The 24,336-nt window shown below is 39.0% G+C and overlaps 1 protein-coding gene across 18 annotated transcripts in view; it reads left to right on the top strand.

The window, feature by feature from the left end:
* TCF4 (transcription factor 4) overlaps window positions 1-24,336 on the top strand; it is a 358,246-nt gene that overhangs the window by 158,112 nt on the left and 175,798 nt on the right. For 15 of the 18 annotated variants that reach the window (XM_060283182.2, XM_030867994.2, XM_030867986.3 and 12 more), the window contains one exon: window positions 23,703-23,767. In XM_060283182.2, the coding sequence (XP_060139165.1) occupies window positions 23,703-23,767 (65 nt within the window). Of the gene's footprint in view, window positions 1-4,309; window positions 4,328-23,260; window positions 23,597-23,702; window positions 23,768-24,336 lie in introns of those variants that run through there. The other 3 variants (XM_030868011.3, XM_060283177.2, XM_060283176.2) reach the window with 3 other exon arrangements.

The following is a 24,336-nucleotide window of genomic DNA, read 5'->3' as shown; positions in this document are numbered from 1 at the left end:
TAGTTGCTCTCAAGGATGTTTAAGCCTAGAGGCTGTTCTTTCCCAAAGTTCTCTGTTTTTTGTGGGTTTTGACATTAAATTTTGTTCTCTCTTTACCTATATTCCCCAAAGAAATAGATCATGCTAATCATTCCAAAGTGGAACAGATTTTCTTTCGAACCTCAGTTTTGGGTGACTTTGTGGGTTGCATCTCTTTCTTCTCTCTCCCCAGGGCCGTGTCTTTTCACAGGACTGCCAGGATATGACATTTCTCACAGTGTCACTCCTCATTATTCACTATTTATTCCCCATCTACTTCCAAAAGGGTTTTTAGCTAGCCTACCAATGAAAGACGCCTACAAATGTGATTTTTTCCCTTGATGTGCCTTTTAGGATGGACACACCCTCCTTTGGAACAGTCCTGCTGTCCAGTGGGTTGTGTCCATCTGAGAACTCTTCTGCATAGTCCTGAGGTCGAAAAGGAAACAGATCTCCAAGCATAAAGTAGAGAAGAGCATGAGGCATTTCCCGTCTTCCTGTAGAGTGGTAGTTTAAACAGCAGGGCCACGGAGCAGAGCGATTCAGCAACCCAGCACAGCCGAACGGTAGCACCTGATCACTATCCTTCAGTTTGAAATTTACCTGTTGTGCTCATTGTAAAAAAAGAAATGAAATCTCTGTAATTATATTGGAAGGGGGAGGAGATCATGTTTTAGTTCCTTTGATCTTGAGCTAGAATAGGCTCTGCTTTTGGAAATTTAATTTGAAAGAATCCAACGTACACATCTGCTTTTTGTACTGCAAGTTCTATTGAGCTTGGAAATAGAAATTTATTAATGCAAATGTGTAGAGACTGTTCCTTGAGGGAAAAAAAATGCATTCAAAACACAAGGTGATCCTTTCTACATAGCTATGGAAGATTTTAATAAATACGTTCTCCGTGTTTCTTCTAGAGTTCAGGGATGGGGTTCCTTGTTAACAAGGACTAAGCTTTGAAATTACAGGACGCTTTGGGGAACAGAAAGATTCATGATTACTTCAATATTTAAAAGTTTCCGAAGGACAAATTAGGTGGATAAGAGATGAGAAGCAGACTGAATCCTCAAAAGAAAGAAAGAAAAAAAAAAAACCAAAAACAAGTGCGTCATCAAACCATTTTGAGAACATGTTTGAATTGATGGTAGGGTCCATGCTAAGAGACAAAGCTTTCATTTCAACGAATCCAGTCTGCCTAGCGTTCTGGAAAATTGCCTTTGCCTGTAAATGGAATGGCATGCAGAATTTAGGTAGGACACTTTCTCACCCAACTTAGCCTGCACTCTTTATTTTCGTACCATTACATGAAACTGCACATAAATGACACGTGACTTAATCCTTAGAGTGGCCGAATTGCATGGTCTATTTTGATTAACTTTTTCTTGTTCTCAGTGTAAAATTTCCAGTAAAGCCTAAAATGTCGTGAGCATTTTGGGACATAAATCCCTTAAGCTATTTTGTAGTCATATAGTTGTCCTTTGTAGGGTTTGAGTGCTTTCCTAAACTCCTTCTCATCTCCAAATGGGCAAAATAAATTATAAATTGCTGAGAGCATTCAATCACTGGATGAGCAGTCGTCTCCTAAAGCTGGGGAAAGTATCCTTTTGCAGTTCTTTGAGTAAATGGAGGTGATTCCTTCTCATATTTGTGCTCTATAACAGATCTCAAAAACTTGGTTATGAATTACCCAGGCTTAAGAAGGAGTTCATGATGAAAGACTATATTGAATTAATAAAACCAGTCTTTCTTTTTCTGGTGTGATGTAAAGAGATTTTTTTTTTCCAAAGGTGGTAGGTAGGTGGGCTTCAGTGCATTTCTGTTGGTTACTTGTTACTTTCTTCCCCACTGAGTTTTTTGTTTGTGTGTGTGTGTGTGCTTCTTTTAAGGAACAGAAAGGTGAAAAGCCGCAAAGAGTTAGGCTGGGAATTAGGAATTCTGAGTTTAAAACAGGGAGCTATCCTAACGTGTTGTGTCGGAGTTGGTGTTTCAGTTGTATTGCCGGGATAGCCCGTGACCCTTGCAAATGTACAATTTCATTTGGGTTCAGTGATTCCTGGATGAGTCTGTGACATAGGACGCCAAAGGCCACAGGGGTTATTTAATACACAAAATGTTAGGACAGAGTTGGCTCCCCAGAGTCTTCTGAGTAACAAGGATTTCATCTGAACCCCTTTTCGGGGGGACCACGGAAAGTACTGCTCCGCACTTCCAGTGAATCAGTTTCTAACCTTTACATCAAAGGATGACTTTGTCCAGCTCCCCACATCTCCCTTCCTCAGAGGCGGGAGACCCCCAAACAAAATTTCTATGTCTAACGGCAGACAGTTGGGGTGCCGTAACCAAGCAGTCACCCTTAAAAATTAATGAGCTTAATGATGGTTCGGAGAAGCGATCGCGCTGGTGGTCGGGGAGGGAGGGGCCGTGGGGATGGCAGAAGGAAGAAGGCTGGACTCCTCGTAAGTGACAATGATGGGAGCCCCTGTCCTTATCTCCCCTCCCCAGTCTCCCTTCCCACTCCCTCCCCCCAGTCGCCAGCCCTTCCATCCTCCTCTCTTCACAGGAGCCACAGCAGATAGAAAGACAGGGCGATTATGAAGATGTCAGTTGGAGCGTAGGCAGGCGAGAGGGGAGCAGCGCTCCAGATGAGGTCCGGGGGGGGCCGAGGAGGGTCACTCATGGACGACCGTGTGTGTGTGTCTGACAGACTGTGAAATGGTGCGTTGTTGCACGGCTGCGCTGCACCTGGGCCCTTCATCTGTGATTGATTGGTTTGGTCATGTGTAATGGTCCCATCTGCTCTGTGTTGTTTTTCTTTTTTTACTTATAAACACCGTTCCCAGCGGCTGAGAGAGGATGAGCTATGTTTTGTCATCTTCACTTACACTTTAGCTCAAAAAAATGGTCAAGTAGGTAAGCTCTAAAGTGTATCCAAGTAATGTAGCAGCAAAGTCTGGGTTTCCCCCTTTGCTTGGGGGTTTGTGTGTGTGTGTGTGTGTGTGTGTGTGTGTGTGGTGTGTGTGCGCGCGCATGTGTGTGCGCCCTCCTGCGCACGCGTGTGTGCCTGGAGTTTTCATGCTGCCTGTTAATATCCGAATAGTTCATGAACCACAGAAGACCAAAAAATTGCAGAAATGATTTGCACAAATCTGTGACTCTTACTGCAGCGGGGAGTTGTTTTTTTTTTTTTTTTTTTGTAACGGAGCCAATACTTAATTAAAACCGCTGACATCATGGTGTTATAATTAAGCGTGGCATTAATTAAGCTGGAATAACGATTTTTTTTTTATTAAGAGCTGCTTCTATTGTATAAGACCGTTATCGGCTAAAACCAAAATAATTTTAAAGCAAAAATGAATTCCCTCTAAACAAGCCCTTTTCAACTTCCCCAAAGTCCGGCCTCAGGACTGTCGTCATCAGGGCTGTGTGTGTGTGTGTGTGTGTGTGTGTGTCTGTGTGTGTCTGTGTGTGTCTGTGTGTTGGGTGGTGTTGGGATGGGGGACGAGTACAAGTGAAATTTGTTTTTTTTCACCCAAAAATGCTGATCGGCTCCTGGCATTCTGATGGCTAATTATGCATCGGAGAGCTTCGACAGCTGCATTCATCATCATAAAATGTAATAATTAATGACATTCCAACAAAGAAAAATATGCAAATGAGGACTCATTAGCATTTTCATATTCAGCTTTGATAATGCTTTTGCTGACAAGGTTGTAATTAATGAAAATTCATGTCGCAGTCAGGAGATTGGATCGGTTTCATTCCGCTCACAATTCCCAAATGCTTGCATTATGGAAAATCGGCAGCTCTGCCAACTTTTCAGGGAAGAAAAAAACACACACACACACTAAAAGCACCAGATGCAAATTAATGGTAGGGAGTCTTTAACTCTTTAAACCACCCCCCTAAATTTCCATCATAGGAAACATGTGATGAGTTTTAGCCTAAGAACTAGATTCTTTTTTTTTTTTTTTAATAACAGCCCTGAAAGTACTTTTATTTGTGACCCAAGTATGAGAATTTCTGGCAAACTTTTTTTTGTAATATTAAGGAAAAAACCCTCTACTTTTCCCCCTCTTTTCTTTTCCCTTTCAAGACTATTTAAATTTACGTAGTAAAACATGTTAGGACAGCCAAGCCCCAGCGTGTTGTGTTCTGTCCTCTAGCTGGCAAATTTACGGCACGACAGTTTATTCATCCTCATGCTTTTTGGAGACACCTCATCACGTATTTGTGCTTCGATCTTCCGGTGCCTCCCTCCGTGTGCTACCCATAAGGTCGAAAGAAAAGCAAGTATTCTGTTTGTCTATTCAGGGTGAGTTTTTTTTTCTTTTTTGGACGATTTTTTTTTTCTGTGCTTTTTCTTTTTAATATATTCCCTTTGTGGTTTAATGTAAGAGTTTGGGAGTGTGCCCATAATTCTCTCACTCAACACTTCAGGTTTAGTGTTGGGCTTCAAACGTAATTTTAAGAGACCCTGTACAATCCAAATGGATACCCAGAAACCCCAGAACCAGAGATATGGACAAGCATTCAGTACAGAGAGCTATTAATTTATAAACCCTCTGTGTGTTGCTTTCGGAATGTGTGACTGGAGATTGGCAAATAACCACTTTGTGCCAACCTGGTACCATGATTTGTTAGACTAGCCTAAAGTTAAACCGAAACTTCTATCTCACTCTTGACATTAGAAAGAAAAAACCTAAACATAGTTCTGACTGGATGTAAGATTTGATCTTCAGGTTGAAAAATGATTATTACTACGTCAGATCTTTTTGCTGAGGCAGATGTTTAAAAAAAAAAAGGTTTGTATAAGGATTAAAGGAAAGGTTTGCATAAGGGGAGAATGAAAGCATATTTCTTTAAAAATTGTCAAATTAATAAGCATTGTTACTCTCAAATAATATAAAACAACTTCAGGCAGTTCCTAAGATGCAGTTTCCTGTTTATTTAAAGTTAAGTTATAATTCCCCAAGTTGCTAGCCCAGCATAAAGAAAGAATATAAATATGCCTTGTTAGGGGAAGGTAGAAACTTTGATATGCTAGGTTTTATTTTTTAGAGTATCTCAGTGAAATAGAGAGTATCATGAGCTATTTAATGAGAATTTTAAAGTGAATCTTTTTTTCCTATTATGCAATTAAGAATGACTAGATTTTTATTACTTATTAATCTTTTAGAGATCTGAGAAACAGAATTTTATTTCAATTTCTTGCTTTTTCCAACTTTCGTCTTGTCACAGTTTGTATATGAATGTGTGAGTGTACACACATGTTGTGTAAATGTGTGTGTGTCAGTATCTGGAGATTACGGTGAGTGAGTCTGTCCCCTTTCCTTTAAAATCTATTGTGTTAAAATAGCAGGCAGAAGAAGGTTTTTTTTCTTTTAGTTTACTTGTTTTTGATGTGGGCAAACTGCCCATCCAGATGGTAGAAATTCACCTGTAAACAATCTGAAACGATAGGTTAATTCTGACATTTTATATAACTTTTTTATTTTCTTTTCGTACAGTACAACTGAGTGCAGAGTAACTACTCAAGATGATGTTTCCTCACCACCAACCCCCTTTTTCTTTTAAAGCGTTTCCTGCTGTGATTGGTTCTCCCCCTGCCCCAAATCAGTATTTTGGGCTCAATTAAAATCTGTGGCTTTAGGCACTTTGCTCTTCTTGTCAAAACCACATCTGATGAAATCTTTGACTGCTTTTAATATGTGTAAATGAGGAATTGATGGGAGAAGTAAAGGAACAAGTGTCGATCAGCAGGTTAGTGGTGGAGAAGCAGATCATTTTAATTGTGGAAGCTCAACGATCCTCTGGCTTTGATAAATTCACTGTTAGTTTTCTCCTCCCACCAAATTCACAACTCCTACCTTTCTCAGTAATGCCCAGCCTGGTGTTAGCAACCGGAATCCTGAAATTTGGTTTTGTTTTCAGTGTGGTTAGCCTCTGGTGGCTTCTGTGCCTGAGCAAACTGGAGATGCTTTGAAATGATTTGTTGACCTGTTATCAAGGAATCCCGTTATTTCTCAAAGCAGGTTTTGGGGGTGTTTACACAGTAGAGCATGAAAGGGAAAGGGAGTATTGGAGATTGTTTTCAGTCATAGTAATTGTAATCGTACTGTATTTACCAGTTCCTTTTGAATGCTATCCTCTTGTTTTTATTTCTAGAAAAATCCTTTGTTTGAATACATTATTTCCCGAGTTGTTTACATAATAAAGATGGCTCTAGGGGCATCTTCCCTGGTTTATTCCCTTGGGAGAACATTTTTGAAAGTGATCCACTAAGATTATACCTGTTCAGATTTGGGACCCTAGTCGTGGTACTGTTGGCTGCTTTTTCTGTTTCCTGTTTTGCAGATGTTAATTCCTTTGGGTAATTTTTTTTAAGTGATGAGATTTTCACTGTCCAGCAGCAAGCCACGTTTCCTGGAGTTACTGAACTCTGAAATAGGAAACCTGTGGGGGATCAGTTTTACCCTCCCCAGAAGCTGTTGCTTAAATCAGGGAGAATTACTGCCCCATGACTGAGAATTTTAAAGGAGTTGTTTCACTGAAATATCCACAAGCTTTCTTTCAGGTATTGCAACAAAATTCACATGTGTTTGTGGCCCATGAAGCCAGGATTCCTGGCAGGATTCTCATCCAGTTGCTTCTCCTGTTTCCCTTGCAAACTTTCCCATTGGTTGGGGTCTGTGGAGAGATTTCAGTGGCTGACTGGTGGAAATGTTTAGGAGAACATTTGCGTATCAAAACAGCCTAGATATTTGCAAAAAAAAAAAAAAATGTTTATCTGAGAAAAAAAGAATCCACTTAGGATTAGGAAGTCACTGCTTTAAACATTTTAAAAGCATTTGTGATTTCCCGGAGTATATTATGCACGAGTAAGGCCTAACCTGACATTCAGGGGTCATGCCCGCATCCATATTTTTAAAAAGCTTATAAGATAATGAACATTTTGCTTAATGATTAAGATCTGTACCTATATGTGGTATAAAAATTCCCCCCAAATTAAAGGACACAGATATATCCAAAAATTGTTTATGATTTAGTGAACCTATGAAACAAAAGATGCAGGGAAACTGCCTCCTTCTTTTCCTCCTTTATGTATTTTTCCCCCATAAAACCCAATTGTGTTGCTGTGTTGTGACATTCGGTTCTACTGGAGTCCATGAGCTTTCTCTTTTTATTTATTTATTTATTTAACATCTTTATTGGAGTATAATTGCTTTACAATGGTGTGTTAGTTTCTGCTTTATAACAGAGTGAATCAGCCATACATATACATATATCCCCATATCTCCTCCCTCTTGCGTCTCCCTCCCACCCTCCCTATCCCACCCTCTAGGTGGTCACAAAGCACGAGCTGATCTCCCTGTGCTGTGTGTAAGCTTTCTCTTAATGGTGATGATTTAAATATCAGATCTTCCTCTTTTTTTTCTTGGTAAAGAGTTTAATGTGGACATACTGGTGTTCAGATTATTAAAGTTTTAACTGCATTACACTGATAGGTTGGAAACAGCAAATATAAAACTCAGGGCAGGCCAATTTTGTTAACAGTGTAGGGGCTGAACGTTGACAATTACTGTACTTAAAAATCCCTCGGATCAGGTGTTATTTTGCCGTCTGGACATTTTAATTAGTAATAAAAATGTGGATCTGGATACACAGAAATAGGATCTACAGTACACAACGGCCCGATGCACTCTGTTGGTGTTGAGGTGTGCCTGGCTACATTTTGTGTGTGTATGTGCTCGTGTGTAAGTGTAATTGTGTGTTGAGTATGTGTTCATTCCTCCTAGTAAAGCCAAGCATAGGATTCTATCACAATACCAAAAAACGTGGCTACTTTTCTTGAATAAGAAGTGAAAATGTGTAAAAAGTGTACTTATATTCCTAAGTAATACTTGCCTATATCTTTTTAATGGTCATATGCTTCCTCGTGTAATATATGGTATGGCATGTCAGTACAGTGCTGACATTAGAGGTAGGCTTGGGCAAAAGATGTGGCTCCTCCATTTCATAGCTGTGTGCCCTAAGACAAATAAATTAACCTCTCTGAGTCTCCCTTTTTTCTTACATATAGAATGAAAGTAATGATAATAATAATGATACCTATCTAACAGAATTATGATGAAGCTTATAAGAGCATGTATGTGAAAGCACTTGGTAAAATACAAAGAGCTGTAACAGTTGATTTTTAATACAAGTTGCCAGTCATAACCCACATAAGCATCTTCGTAATACAATAAATTGTCTCATATTAAAAAATAAGGAGACGCAAATATAAGAGTACAGTAACAAATAGTAACTTTAGGACCACCAGAAAATATGTTCATAATTTTAAACATAAAGCAAAGTGATCCATTTTTATAAAGTATCTGTATATGCTCTTTGAAATAATGTTATTCTTAATTAAGGCAGACGCGGGTACATTTGAGGGAAATAGTGACCCTCTGGAGAAATGGAGACTGAAAATAGTTTAGGGAAATGAGTCTTAGTGTCTTCTCGTTCGGAAAGATGCATACGTGTTTCTCTTAATCATTATGAATTTCTTGTTTGTAAACCAGTGTGAATACTTAAACGATAGTCATTATTGTTTAGAAAAACCTACCATTACAATTTATACACACACAGACACAAACACACTCACACACGCATCATATTATATGTAAATTTGCTCAAGAAGGCATTCTCCCCAGGAAGTGAGGGTGTTGATAAAATTGATGTTGGACACTGGACCAGATGAGTTTGGATACTTCTGTAGAAAGCTTTTTCTGTTTTTATTACAAGTTCAGTTCTCTTCCTGAGAATTCTTCGGAAAGGATTTGTTTTCTTTACTGAGACGAATGGTGTCATGGAATACTGTGGTCTAATGATGCTATTTTGGTCATTTCATTAATTTCATCTTCTTCTCCCTTAAAGTAATAAATGCATACCTTGATTATAATACAAATTATATTTACATTACATTGTTTCTAAGAACAAATATTTATTTTTATAGACAACCTGGTTTTAATCAGTGTCTTAGAAAGCTTCTAAGACTTGTCTCTGGAACATGGTATTAGCAGAAGTAGGCAGGTTTTTTTTTTTTTTTGGTGAGGTGTTAGGGGGAGCTAAATTCAACCAAGGCAGTCTTCAGTTAATTCATTAATCTGGTAAATATTAAGTAAACTACAGAAGAAACAGAAACGTGCCAGTTGTGACTATACAGCTTTTCAGGTTTTTTGGACTTGAAAATGGAAACTGGTTTCATTTAACGTTCTATCAGTTTAATGTAAATGTCTCATTCTAATGACCAGTTTCATTGACATCTATTCTAATCTAGTGAACAGAGAGGCTCTACATATAATTTGTCTGGAAATTTTTGAAATGAGGCTACAGGTCCTCCTCTTTGAAGCTTCCTTTGATAAAAATGGCCTTGTGTGCCTTAACCTTCCAGAGTTCAGCATTGACAGTCAGGAGGTGAGAGAGAAATTGTGGGACTCCTTTAAAAATTATCCCAGAGAAGGGATTCAGCTACACATCGGGGGGACAATGTTTAAAATTTATTAAAAAAGTAATTCAAAGGAAAGTCTGTAGCCGAACTCCTTAATTGTGATGCATTTGCTGAGTTCCCCTCTTCCATCGTCGGGCCTGCTCCGATGCCATATGGCCTACCATGGAACATTTAACTTGTCAGATATAATGGATTGTCCTGGAAGCAGATTTTTGCTTTGAGCATTCGGCTCCTTTCTTGCATTTCACTCTCAGCTCCAGGCTGCAGGATGAAGGATTGTGGTGGAAACGCAAAGAAGAGACACACAGTTGATTCCCCTTAAGAGAGTGACCTATATGCCACAAAATTTTACCCACGTAAAGAGGCATTATCCCCATCACTGGCCTTAGCAGGCTGCACGTCAGAATCATTTAAATTTGCCTGGACTTCACAAATTGTGTAAACATTTCAGAACTGAGTGCTTTGGAATAATAAACCATCATCATTTTCACTTATGCAAAAAGGGTGTAGCCACATCGGCCAAAAGATAAGTGTTATTTATCATGACCTACATGTAACCTATACCACCTGGTTGGTAGATGCTGTAAATTAAGTTCAACTCTCAAATCTACTGAGAATGCTTAAAAAAAAAATCACCTGATGACGATGTTACATGGCTTCATTGTTTTTGTTTAGTGAGTGAGGTGGGGTTGAAATGATCATTTAGGTGGATAGACAAGTAGCAGTTAATTATCCTACTAAGCTTTCCATCTTGAAACCTTCTGTTTATTCTAATGCACTTGAAATGAGAGATTGGACATCCTGTGGATTATTTAACTTTTATCTGTAAATGTAAAAAATACAGTATCTGAGGTTGGTTTTAATTTGTTGCTTTCATGAGGTAATTCATATTTTCTTTTCAATTTGTGATATTGTTTCTGAAATCAAAAGCTCGGAAAGGGCTAGGAGGAGTTTGTGACTTTTGCATCTATAGGATAACTTCCTTTAAAAGAATAAGCAGCACCCTTTCTACACGTACATGTACATACATAGCTGCGAGATACTCTTCTGGCAAAATCTACTGTAACCCCAAAGCTAATATTATAATACAAAGACCCAGAATAGACAACTTACAAATAATCAATCAAGCACAAACCAGTGGGAAAATAAGTAACGTATGTATCTCAATTTAACCATAAAACGGTACATATTCGATTGCTCTAGGGTTACAAAAATTAATAGATCTGTATATGACACATGGAATTACTCTAAAAGAAACTGTCTATTGGCAAAGGGTAATTTAATACACTTCCCAAAACGTGTGTGTTTATGTATTAGAAATTTAACATTTAATTTACTTCTACAAATTCATGTTTTCTAGATAATTCTTCATATAGATCTATAAAAACTACAGTGGCCTTGAAAACTGATATAACCTCACTTCTATACAAAGAAGAGTTACTTCTTTTTAATGAACAACTTTCCGTGAAGCAGTTAAGAAATCTCTGTTAAAGTCAGTATTGAATCATAAAGTGTACTACTGTATATTTCTTACTAATCCTAAACTGAGCACATTTGTTTTATTGATGCCCCGATAGGACGATTTTTTTCCCCCCTCTCTGTATTCAAATTTTGGTCAGGGTTAGTCCTAAATGAATTTGGGTGGTGCCTGGCCAGAGCCAGCTCTTGTTGGGGCTTGTGTGCCCTCTGCTGGCTCACATTGAAATGACTGGTATGTGGGGTTCTTCATTTCTTTTACTTTTCAAGGTTGGTTTTTTTTTGTTTTTTGTTTTGTTTTGTTTTGATATTTTTACACAATCAGATATTTGCAGTGATTATAAAGTTGTAGGTTAATACTGAGTATGGAAGTTAATTTGTTTTTATTAGGAAATGAAGGGGTTTTGTTTGGGGTTTTTTGGGGGGAGTTTGCTTTTGCTAAATAGACTCAATAGCTCAAATAGCATGTAAAGTATATGCCACTCTTTTTAAAAAATAAATTTATTTATTTATTTATTTATTTATGGCTGCGTTGGGTCTTTGTTGCTGTGTGCAGGCTTTCTCTAGTTGCGGTGAGCGGGGACGACTCTTCGTTGCGGTGCACAGACTCCTCATTGAGGTGATTTCTCTTGTTGCGGAGCACGGGCTCTAGGTGCACAGGCTTTGCGGGCTCTAGAGCTCAGGTTCAGTAGTTGTGGCGCACGGGCTTAGTTGCTCCGCGGCATGTGAGATCTTTCCAGACCAGGGTTCAAATCTGTGTCCCCTGCCTTGGCAGGCGGATTCTTACCCACTGTGCCACCAGGGAAGCCCGTATATGCCACTCTTGAGTTATTAAGTGGTTGCTTTCAGGTGACCGTTAATCGTATTCCCGTTGCTTTTGTAGATCCTCCTGGCCTGATTATACTCAAGAAGAATTCTTGTTTACTGAGTTGGAAATGGACTTGAAAAGGATAAATCATTGAAATTTTGAAACGTGACTCCTTGTATGTAGTAGCTAATGCCTCATAGAGAGCTCCCTTATAGGCTTGACTGTTTTCACTTGCTTTGTGAAGGAAAATGAGCCTGTATTTACACCCTAATGTTCTGTAAAGGCATTTTTGGTTTCCTTGCAGACCAAATTAAGCTATTCTTCCTGGCAGACGTTGAGAATCAGAGTTTGAGTGGAACCTTTTTTTGTTTTGTTTGGCTGCTTTGGTTGTTTTTTATAGAGTGTAAGATGTTAACGGAGCAAATCCCTGATGGTTTCAGGTCGCAGGACTAAGTTATACAAGGGCGGTTACAGAGGGAACATCTTGCCTCCCCGCCATTGCTTGGGTGGAGAGTATCCTTGGGTCTTGGTAGTGAAGACCAGGGCTCTGTATAATGAATATGCCTTTAAAATAGCAGCAATTTTTGTTGACAAGTTTCCATCAAATTCTTTATAAAATTAATTATGTATAAGTGATTTCTGCATCTCTCCGAAATGACTTGATCGAATCCAGGTGATTACTCTGTGGTGGTTCGTTTAGATCTTTACAATTCTTTTTTTTTTTTTTTTGCAAATTTCTCTAATTTGTAAGCAGATTCCATCAAAAAACTCCCAAATCATCTCCCAAACGTATGGAATGATCAAAGAACTTAGAGCTAGAGCGCTAGAGAAACTTAGATGAAATGTCATCTAAGTTTTTTCCAGTTTTCCATCTTTCCAATCTGAGGTACCAGTTACCTTAAAATTTGTTTTGGTTAAATCATGTAAGTGTTAGTTTTTATTTACTTTGTTTTGTTTAACATTGTCAAATAACTGCAAACTGCATTCTAACAAATATCCATTTCCCGCTAAATCTGTTCTAACGGTATCTGGCGTGGAATCTCAAATCTACGTCTTTCCTCTTGTCTCCTATTACCACACTGAGGTTGTGTTAGGTGCTCTCTCATTATTCCCATTATACCCCTGACTATGTACATTACTGGCTTTGCTCCCTAACATTTCACCCATCTAAACTCTTAACTCTTGGGAGTAACGTTCGTCGTTGACGTACCATCAGCCAACACGTGGTAGGTACACAGAGCTACCCTACAAATATTTATTTCTGTATCTCATGGTTTTTGGACCTCTTTCAAAGCTGTTCAGAGGATCATTTTTGCAAGCTTCAGAGCTGAAAATTGCTGTCTGTAAACATCTATTCCACGTGATAGATTTTATTTTCTTGCACATTTTTGATAGGATGCGGTCACTGTTCTGACTACTCCCCTTCTCTCTCCTTCCTCCCTTCTGCCTTCTCCCTCATCATCCTTTCCTCTGCCTCTCCCCTTCCTTCCTATGGCCCCCGCCTTCCTCCCTTGATTTAGTCATGCTTGTATATTCAGTAATTGGAAGGTTTTTCTTAAACATCACAGTGTGGAACTTAGTGGTTTATGTAATTCTGTCTGTGAACCATCACCTTCCTTTAACAGGGGAATTGAACTCTGAGTAGTTTGGTCCTGTTTCCTTCCTAGCTTGATTGTCATGGGGCCATTCTTTTAAAGTTGATGTTGAAGGGCAGCCTCAGTGGTTAGCATTCTTCCTACTCTTTGTCTGCTCTGTGAATGCCCTGAGTTGTATTTTGAATTGTGGGCTGTTTCACCCCCAACTTCTCAGTACTGTATACTTAGGGAATATAAAACCTATATAGTCTAAGACTAGAGAAATGATTATCTAATATGTTACAGATACATCTGTAGATGACATTTAGATTATCTTCTGTCTCGGGTTAGAAATGTTACTTATATACTTATGTGTATATATAATACTTATTGTATCATACGTATGTGTAACCTGTATTTAAAATTTTCATGAGACCTCCACCTCCTTTATTTTTGTGCATTCTTGAGTATCATATCAAATGCATGTAATTTCTTTAAGAGATGATAGTGGTTATATTCTAATTGTTAGTCGTGAGCTGAGCTTGAAAACCGAGGCCATCTCTTACATGCCCTGGTGCTAAAATATGTAATTTTCCTACGTAGACACTTTATAACAAACATAATACTAAACCTTTTCCTCAGTTTTCTGTTCTGATATGCCAAATTCGGAGTTTGGTCATTATTATTTTTTACATTTAATATTAGTAAGACTCTGTTAGAACATCAGTTTAATGGGTAGCACATAATTTATTGCTAAAAGCAATTTGCACAGTGAAACGTAGCTGCTGATTTTCTTAAAATTTGCTGATTAATTCCAAATAATCGAGCCAGGCAACAAAGTCTTACTCATATGATATCGTCTGTGCTGCATCTGGCCAGAAATGTCATCGATCTCCTCCAGAGGGATCAAAGGGCCGGATTCTCTCCCCCAGCATGGACTTGTAATGCCTTCAGTAGAGCGTGGATGTGGGGAATATATGGGTGGAAGGGCCCTTTTAGGTTAACAAACCAAGTCTGGCTCACTAGAGCTTGATCCTGGAGTCTAAAGGCGACCTCTGTCTTAGGGTAGAAAGGGAGAAGAGATACTTTCAGAGCAGTGGCCAGTGGGGCTGATAGAAGGAATGTCGTTTCACCTCCAGGACACTTAGATCTTGGAATTCTGTTGTTTATTAGGGCCATCTACTTGGTAATGCGAGCTGAATTTCTTTAACACAACCAATCTTCATGAGCAGAGATGAACAAATGTAGAGGCCTAGCACACTGCCAGGAAGAGGTTTCTCTAACCCACAAAATGTAACTGTCTGAAAGGGTCTTGGAGATCAACACTTGTTTACTTTTTAAAAATCCAATTAAATAGGTTGGATTAGATAGTCATTGATTTCTTTTTTTTTTTTTTTTTTTTTGGTTATCTACCAGCTTACCAGGTTTATATGAGAGTTTCACCTAAAGTAACCTTGAAGGCTGAACCTGTTCACTTAAATTGGTTACTCTTGTCTGTGGCTTGTTAGACTAACCAGTGGAGTTTTATTTTAAAAAAACAGAGATTCTGGACCACATTCCACTGAATGTAAGTCCCCTGGGGTAGAGAACCCAGGAATCTGTTTTAAGAAAAGTCTTACTGATGATTCTCATGATGGGCAGGGTTTTTGGGCCATGGAATTGAATTTCAGGAGATTGCTTTTCTCCACACCCATCCTGTATCTTCCTTTCCTCTTAAGAGTACAACAAAAATATTTCATTTCTGTTTGCTTTTGATGCCTTTCGTGTGTATCGCAAGATTGACCTTTTTCAGTTTTACATGAAAAACTATTACGTATTCAAATAAAAAATAAGATTTCAAATGCATATGTTGTTTCTTCAGAGGCCCTCACAAAGTCTTTCATTGCCTTGGTTATACCCAGTCACCATAGGCACAAACTGTAATAAAAATATAAAATAGGGCAGGCAGAGCCATTAAGATCTTATTCACATAAAACCAGTGGTAAGTTACGCATTAGAAGTAAGTTGACTGATTTCGGGGTTAGCCTTAGTCCCTCAGGCCCCTAGGGGACCCTTGTACAAATTGCTGATTCAGAAAATCATTACTCTGGTGGCTCAAGTGGCACTTTAGTGGCCTTAAAGAGTTATTTGACACACCTCCCCAAAGAGCTAAGTTATCCCCATGATTATGTTGATTAATTGCACACTCTGTGGAATTAGTGTTATTTTCAGTGAAAGATTTTCCTGCACTGGGAAAAGAAAGCATAAAACTCACGGGTTCTCATTTGATAATGTGTGCACTTCTCCTAAGAGTGACACCGAGGAAGAGGATGATTCTGGCTTTTGTTGGTCTAGGGTAGGTGAAATAATCTATAAGGCAGTACTTTCATTTTGCATTGAGAAGGTGATTTTTGGTGTCCCAGAGGGTGGTCACTCAAAATGTTTACCAGTTCTAATATTTTCATCCATCAAAGGACTCGAGAATGCCTCTTTGACTTACTACGAATTGAGGAGAGGGCTATGCTACATAGTGAGAAAAAGACAGGTGGAATCATCTTTGTTACCACAATAGAAACCAGTAATACATCTGGAATACTCCAAGAAGAGGCGGCGTATTGTAAAAACAGGCTTTGGTACAGGAGTTGGTAATTTATGTTCTAGCTTCGTCTCTTAATGTCTGTACAACCTCTCTTATTTGTTATAAGTGGGTTACCCTTTCTGAATTTTAGTGACCTCTTCTATAAAAATAGGGGTTGAAATGCCCATCTTTCTGAATTTTAGTGACCTCTTCTATAAAAATAGGGGTTGAAATGCCCATCTAAGGAATTCTTAGGATGTTGTTATCTTAAATAATGTAAGTTAAATTACTTTGCACACTATATAGTGCTTTGCAAATGTGAGGGCTTTAAGGAGAATTGAATATTGATTCTAACCATGTTCAGAATCGCCCCAAATACAGAGTTTGGGTGGTGCCTCGAGATACTCTTAAGTATATCTGGAATTTTGGTACACTCGCTGCTTCGAAGGCAATGCAGTGTCTGGATGAGATGGGGTGAATCAATGACAGAAAGCAGCCCAAACTCATAATTTTCTGAGGTCAGAGCTCTAGATCATTACTGAGTGTTCTACTTTGATGATTTAAGAACATCAGTGAAAGTGAGCACTGATGCTAGTCTTTCCTGGGAAAATGGCTTGGCCCCTATTTCCCATCATCCTTTGCTGCAAACTATGTACCTGATCACTTTTCCCCAAAATTTTCTTTCTGTTCTCAATTTAGGAAGAGGGGGATGAAGAGAATTTTCTAGGCTGTGGAATGACTGTTTTATCTGCTGGAATTGAGTCGTAGCTCTTTTAGCATGACGTTTATTAAATTTGGATTTTTAAAATGCCTCCTGGTATGGTAAGATTCTGCAGGAGAGAACCAGTGGTCTTCTCTGAATTTTAGAAATCAGGAGAATAACGTCAGCTTCTGATTTCTTGTAAAGCCAGACTCCCACCTCCAAGCTAGAATCAGGGAAAATTAAAGTTGACGGCCAGTCAGAACCACAAAGGTGTATCTGCATGGAAACATCACAACAAGACAAAGATGTTTTTAGGTCAATTAAAATAAAATTCAAATGTTAAACTTATTTATTTGATAGAATATTACCAACATATATTAACCCAGTGCATGCTTTGAAATATTAAGTTTTTTAAAGTAGTAGTTTCTCAGATTCCTCTGAACTTGTGTTAATAGGCAAAAAGATGGGGCCGGTATGTGTATTCAAATAAATTTGGGAAAGATTATATTAAATGAAATTAAATGTCTCCACTGCAGGACTTCTCAGAGGCTTTAACATGCTAGGATACACTGTATATTTCTGCCTGTCAGGGAGGGATATAGACAGCTTGTAACATTTCCTGGGCCTTTTGATTTGCCTCCCTTTTGTTTTTTGGAACCTGTTGTCGGGCTACTATTCCACAGAAGACACTTGTGAGCGATGTTGTGTTGTCCTATAATTTTATATATATATATATATATATATATATATATATGTATATATTATATATAGTTTTTTTTTTTTTTGCGGTACGCGGGCCTCTCACTGCTGCGGCCTCTCCCGTTGCGGAGCACAGGCTCCGGATGCACAGGCTCAGCGGCCATGGCTCACGGGCCCAGCCGCTCTGCGGCATGTGGGATCTTCCCAGACCGGGGCACAAACCCGTGTCCCCTGCATCGGCAGGCGGACTCTCAACCACTGCGCCACCAGGGAAGCCCCTATAATTATATTTTTACTTTCCCTCTTCTCTATGCTTTGATATGAAGTCACGTTCTTCACATATGGAATGTGTAGAGATGCAGTTTGCTGCCATGTTTTTGTCAATTAGTTGTTTCCAGTTAACTTAGAGATGGTTGCAGTTTATTGTGTGACGTCACAGGTTCTGGTGTACATCATTTGCACAGCTTTAAAGTACCTAGAGACCTTTTAGGAATAAAACACCATGTAAATGTAAATTATCACCACCTCTAAGACGCTTTCATTAATTTCATATCAAATTCATGAGTGTTTTGAGCTCTGGGATTTGAGTCTTCAGTATTGGGCTTCTCGCTTATTTGTAGATATTTTTTTTCAGAGTTTAAATTCCAGCAGCACAGAATAGCGCTAAGAGGCCAGCCACGGGAATCAAACTGGCAGGATTTGAATCCTGGCTCTAACGCTTACTGCCTTTGTGACCTTGGGCAGTTTTCTGTATCTCAGTTTTCTCATCTGTAAAGTGGTGTTTATATTACGTTGCCTCACAGGGTTGTTGTGTAGATTGAATGAAGCAATCTACGTAACCCTTTTGTGTAGCGGGTAATACATGACAAGGACTCAGGTATTCTTACGTGAGCAAGAGAGGAAAAGGCAGGCGCGGGAAAGATGAAAGAACTGTAAATTATAACCTCATGTATATTTTTGGAACCACCCTTCCCGTTATTGTTTAATGAAATACTCTTTTCAATATACCCCCCAAAATTATAGGGTAACCAAAGATGGCTTGGGGTTGGGGACAGGGACGACAGAGATTTATTCTGATTCACACGCAGTTGTGATGAGTTCCTTAGTCTGGTAGCAGGGCACAAAAGGCTGGTTCTTCGGTTTCCAGCATGAGGATTAGCCATGAAACAGCCTTGCTGGATATTGTCCTACAGCATCAGATAAGTTTTTTATCAAGGCTTTTCGTAGGATAATATGTTCCACTGTACAGGTGCATCTTTTTCAGTGGTGGGTGAAATACCTACCGTTTTTTTAAATTTATTTTTATTTTTTTAAATTTATTTTTGGCTGTGTTGGGTCTTCATTGCTGCACGCGGGCTTTCTCTAGTTGCAGCGAGCGGGGGCTACTCTTTGTTGCGGTGCACGGGTTTCTCATTGCAGTGGCTTCTCTTGTTGCGGAGCACGGGCTCTAGGTGTGTGGGCTTCAGTAGTTATGGCTCGTGGGCTCTAGAGCACAGGCTCAGTAGTTGTGGCGCATGGGCTTAGTTGCTCCGTGGCAGGAGGGATCTTCCCCAACCAGGGATCGAACCCGTGTCCCCTGCAGTGGCAGGCAGATTCTTATCCACCGCGGCACCAGGGAAGCCTCCCTACCATTTATATGTAATGTTAAAAGTGGCCTTTTAAGAATGAAAGGCTACAAACCCAAACATGAACTTGTTGTTATCCTACTGGTCAACCACCCGTGGGATCATCCATGTCACAGCTTATCTCCAGAAATAGTATTATGGATAAGTTGTTCTTGCCTGTCTCTCACTCCTTCCAAATGGATTAGAACTGTCCAGGTGTAGTAATCTACTGAAGGTGATACTTCTTAGGTGTATCCCTGTGAGTTAATGAACTTATGAGACCAATTTTTTCCTTCATGTCATATTTTCATTCTCATCCAATTCCCATGACATTCCCTTACAATAGGATACCATGGATATATTGGAAGAAAAATTAGAAGTCAAATGGAAAATTATGTAAGAATATAAAAGTATTAAATTTAGAATTAATAGATATTTGTTAATCATACTCCCCCTAAATTAAAAAAAAATTTTTTTTCCTTATCCTTCGTGGGGCAGCAAGATAAAGAACAACTGAATCAATCGGCAAAAGGATTGGTCTTTAAAAATCATTGGAAGCAGCTTCTATTTTCTGCTTAGCTTGAGTTTTTCGAGGGCAACAGAAGCAGCAAGTGACTCCTTTATTGATTGCCCATTGGTGCCATTTTTAATAATCAAATTTAAATATAGGTTTTAACAGCTGATGGGTTCAATTTGGACAAAACACGTGTTGACTTTCCTGATTGTTTGCTCACTGTAGATGCCGACTTGTTCTAGAGAAGGGGCTGCGCGTTGAGCTCCTTTGTCTCTAGAAGGATTGATTGACAGATGTTGTGTCTGCTCATTTACAGCGTTTTTCTTGCTTAATTTAAAAAATTGTGACATAGTATTACACGTTCCTTGTATACATCATTTTTGCAGAAGAAAGTTGTTTAGCCAATATGTCGACTTAGTTTATGAAATCCTCTCTTGTAGCTTTCATTCAGCCTTCAGTGTACCCCCATTAGGTTAGATTATTCGTTACATGCACGGCAAATCGTCACCAGCAGCAAAATTTAACATTTGGTCCTTTTAGGTATAAAATGAATCAAATGCTTGATAAGATTTGTTCCTGGTGTATATTTCAGAATCTCCCCCGCCCCTTGGTGGGCATACAACAAATGTTACTAACGGGTACTTTTAGTTTTTAAAATATGGACAACAGTACTCCATGCAGTAAAAGACTTGAGCGATTAATGCTACCCTTATGCCTCTTTTGAGTAGTTTTAGCCATGGGGCTTGGCAGTGCCACCATTGTCTTGGTGCCAAAAAATGTCCGCAGCGGCTGTCGCATTCTAGTACCGGAGGGTTGTCTCGAAAATTCTGCAGTGAACACGCCGGGTTTGTTCATCACTGCTATCTCTTTTAAATATTGGAAAAATAGAATCTTGAGCTCTTTCAAAGCTCCGTTGTGATTGTGGGGACGGGGGGAGGTCGGTGGCGAAGGATGGAGGAAAGAAGCTGTCCGCGCCAGCCAGTGGGTATAAGTGACAAAAATCCATGCCTGACACAGAGTAAACACACATATTTAGGAGCTTTTGTGTTCGCGAGCACAGATAGTTACTTAAGAATCCTACTCAAACATGTTATCAGCGCGCTTGAGAATTTTATTATCTGAAACAAATGTTCCCGGACATTTTAAGCAGAAGACCGACATCAAGACCATAGCTAATTTTTAATGGACAATTTACACAAAAGATGTATATTTTTTTCCCTTGGAAATGAGGTGTCATTGTAAAATGGCTGCTTTTTGTCATTAGGAAATTAGAGGAGTAGATATGATAGGTTTGAGAAGGTGCTTGGGTTTATCCACAGTCCCTGATTATTTTGCTCCCAAACAGAGGTTTGGGCTCTGAGGACAGATTTATAGTTGAATTTGCGAACAAAAAGATGTAATAAAGTTAAAGGCTTACACTATCAGAATGAAATGTGTTCACTCAGGATCTGTGGAGCGATCTATTTGATGGTAAAAGTGGATGCTACAGATGAAATCTTTACAAGGAGCATAATCCTTAAAAAAAAAAAAAAGGAAAAAAAAAAGTGCACCTCCCAGCCTCCTGCTGGCTGCGCTGCCTCTTTGGTACCTCACAGACTTCGACAGAGTCCTGGACGGGTGCCCATTGATGTCATGGAAACACTCAAATTACTGAGAATGATTCATGTCTATGCTGGTCTCTTATCCTCCCCCACACAAACAGGAGTAGATTTTTAACCCTGACAACTTGTAATTTGCAGTGAGTTTATTTTTGTATCTGGATAAATATTTTTTAACAAGCAAAATTAAGATTAAGCAGTCTGTATGTGATATGATAGTAAAGAATGCTGGGGCTTTGCAGCCAAGAGTACTTTGGGGACTCTGTGCAGCATGAATACATACTCTGATCACCCCTCGCTCCCCTCCTCTCCCTTCCTACACCCTGTTCTTTCCAGTCCACCTCTCCCTCTCTTTATTGCCCTCCCTTCCTCTCTCTTCTCTCTCCCATTTATTCTTATTCATGCTCTCTCTCTCTCTCTCTCTCTCTCTCTCTCCTCTCTCACATCCTTACTATTTGCATGGACCCCTTTTACCTTTAAAAGAATGAAAGGAATAGACCTAACTTTTATATATATATATATATATATATATATATATATATATATATATATATATATATATATGAATTGAGACAAATCCTAGTAGGAAAATTCGTCTCTCCAGGTCTATGTGCTGGAGTTGAGTTGGGAAGTAATGCCAGGTGGTGAAATTCTATAGGGGATAGCTTCAGTAATTTCTTCTAGAGAAAGACATAGATAGCCTTTCTTCCTTCCAGTTTTTGGAAATTACCAAAACAGGACACTAGATGTTCAGATTCCTAGGAAGTCAGAGTAAATTCTACCTCATCTATCTTCTTTCTGTCTGTCTGTTTGTCTGCCTTTCTACTGACCTCTCTACCTGCCTTTCTATTTGCTAAACAAGTGAATATTATGTCAAAGTGAATCATGTTGTGGTTGTATGGAAGCTTTGTAGATGCGGGAGCTTCAGGAAGGACGTACATCCTTTGATAGCTCATAAAAGGTAGAGTTTTTTTCTGTTATCTGTTAGTAATATTTATAAAGAGAAGTTAAAGACTATAAGTAGCTTACATCTGACTTACACAGGAGAGTAAATATGTCTTTATGACCATTTATACTTCTGAAACAGGCAAATGCATCTATTCTTTAATGCAAAATCCTCATACAGTGAAAGGTTATTCTCTTAGACCTCCCAGGACTGACACTGCTTGAGATGGTGTCTTGTTTCATTGGAATTGAAACTGGTATGGGCATTGATTTTCTACTTTGCACTGAACACTATACCAGGAGTTGGGCGGGGGGAGTGTTTTCCCAAGTTTGAGATTCACTGAAGTCAGTGGAAAAGGTAATACTGGGGAAGAGAGTTAATGTTAAGGCTCAGGTTTGGCTTTCTTCAAAATCATCTTCCATTTTACATATATAGTGACTTACATACAAGGTATGCCTTTGACCAGATATAAGATTTATCAAAGACACATTCTTTGTGTGGTGTCAGGAAGGCATACTCTAACAGCATTGTCATTGAACTAAAAGATCATAATGAACACTGTTACTTCTAACATTTATCTTAACTTGAGTCGAGGGGGGAAAACTTGGGCATTGTAAACTTCAAAGGATCCATTCAGCCCCTCAAAATACTAGTTTTGAATTTTCCCATTGGAGAAAAGAATAGTATAGTCCTGGGTAAAGAGGACAATGTACCTTAAGCTCTAGTCTTGAAGGAAAACAGTATCCTTCAGTCTTGGGTGGGGTGGGCTTTGTGTTCTGGGCACGTGGGCGGCACTAGCCCTTTTTAATGCCCTGGTATGGATTGTTTCCTGTAAGGACTCTTTACATGTCACTAGGTGTATTCTACTGCTTAGATCTCTTATAATGTGGTTTCATTGTCTTCCTTGCTGATTATTAAGGCTCAACACACTTTTAAAAGAAACAAATGAGCAGCCTTGATTTTTACCCTTAGATATGGCCAAGTAGCATCTGAGCCTTTATCTATCTCTGCAGAGCAGTCTACAGATAAAAATTGGGTTGTTAGAATTGACACAAGACATTGACGTTCCATTATCCCTTGTTCTACTGGTAGAATCTGAAGCTGGGTTCAGAGTGGGCAATTTTTCAAAAGCCCTCTTTCCCAAATGTAAATTCCATGATCATCTTTATCATGATGGACTTTACTCCTGGGAAAGGGAGTTTAAATAAAAGAGAGAGAGAGAGAGAGAGAGTCCCAGAATTTTGAATAGTTTCTTTGCTTTATTCACCATCTGGAGAGCCCTGATTGATTAGCTTTGGCCTCACCATTAAGTGCCAATATAATCAATGGGAATGACTAGGCTAGGGTCATTACATAGATAATTTGCCTGCTGTGTAAATAAAAATGAAATTGTTTAAATTTTGTGAGAGAGAAAGAAAGTGAAAATAAGGAATGACAATTTGTTTGTTAGAGAAAGTGGAGGCCATTGGAATGACAGTTTTTGGAAGTGTGGAGCAGTTTGGCTAAGAATAGGAATGAAGGATATTTTTTTTCCAGTTTATCATAGCCAGAGTGAGGAAGTGTTATTCCCTGTCTTGCTTGCATACATTGCCAGTAGTGCCTACTTTACGTATGTAAACATCGGGGAAGAGAAGTGGATGTCTGTTACCTGGAGGAGATTTTTTTTTTTTAAAGAAAAACACAATTTACACTTTTTTTGTTGTTTCTCTTGGCAGGTAAAACAGAAAGGGGCTCCTACTCATCTTATGGGAGAGAATCAAATTTACAGGGTTGCCACCAGGTAAGTGAGAATCTCGCGTTGGGAAAGGGTTGAGAGAGAATGAACCTGGTAAATCACTTTGTTTTGTAAATTAGATGATGCGTTTTAGACTGTGGCACTAATGCACTGAGAATCTGCCGATGCCTGTCTCTTTTTAAAAAGTCATGAAATAACACAGAGCGTGGAAGTCATAAACACCTCATCGTATCAGAATTGTGTTCACTGGCTTGTTGTTATTTTTTTAATCCATCAGCCGGTACCAGTGGCACTGTTTGCAAACCAGCGATCTCGGGTAAAGTGGTTCTATCAAAAGAGTTTATTTGCAATTAAGAACTTAAGAATTTCTTAGCCTGGAAATGCTTCGTGCAGCCATGTGTCAGATCCTGGGTTCGGGTGGCTACTGCCCTAAATTATAGTTTTCATAGGGGCTGTAGGATGTTGTGTGAAAACAGGGTTGTATTGAGGGATAAAAATGTCTGTGAAAATATGATTTGTTGTCCCTTTTTGTTTCTGAATTGTTTTTGGCTGGAAGTCAAGGCCAGCAGGCTGACAGCAAAGCCGTCTCAAGGGAAGCATGCGTGAGCTAGAAA

Source organism: Globicephala melas, chromosome 13 (assembly GCF_963455315.2).
Source record: "Globicephala melas chromosome 13, mGloMel1.2, whole genome shotgun sequence".
Taxonomy (NCBI): Eukaryota; Metazoa; Chordata; class Mammalia; order Artiodactyla; family Delphinidae; genus Globicephala; species Globicephala melas.
This window is presented reverse-complemented; position numbering and strand designations above follow the sequence as displayed.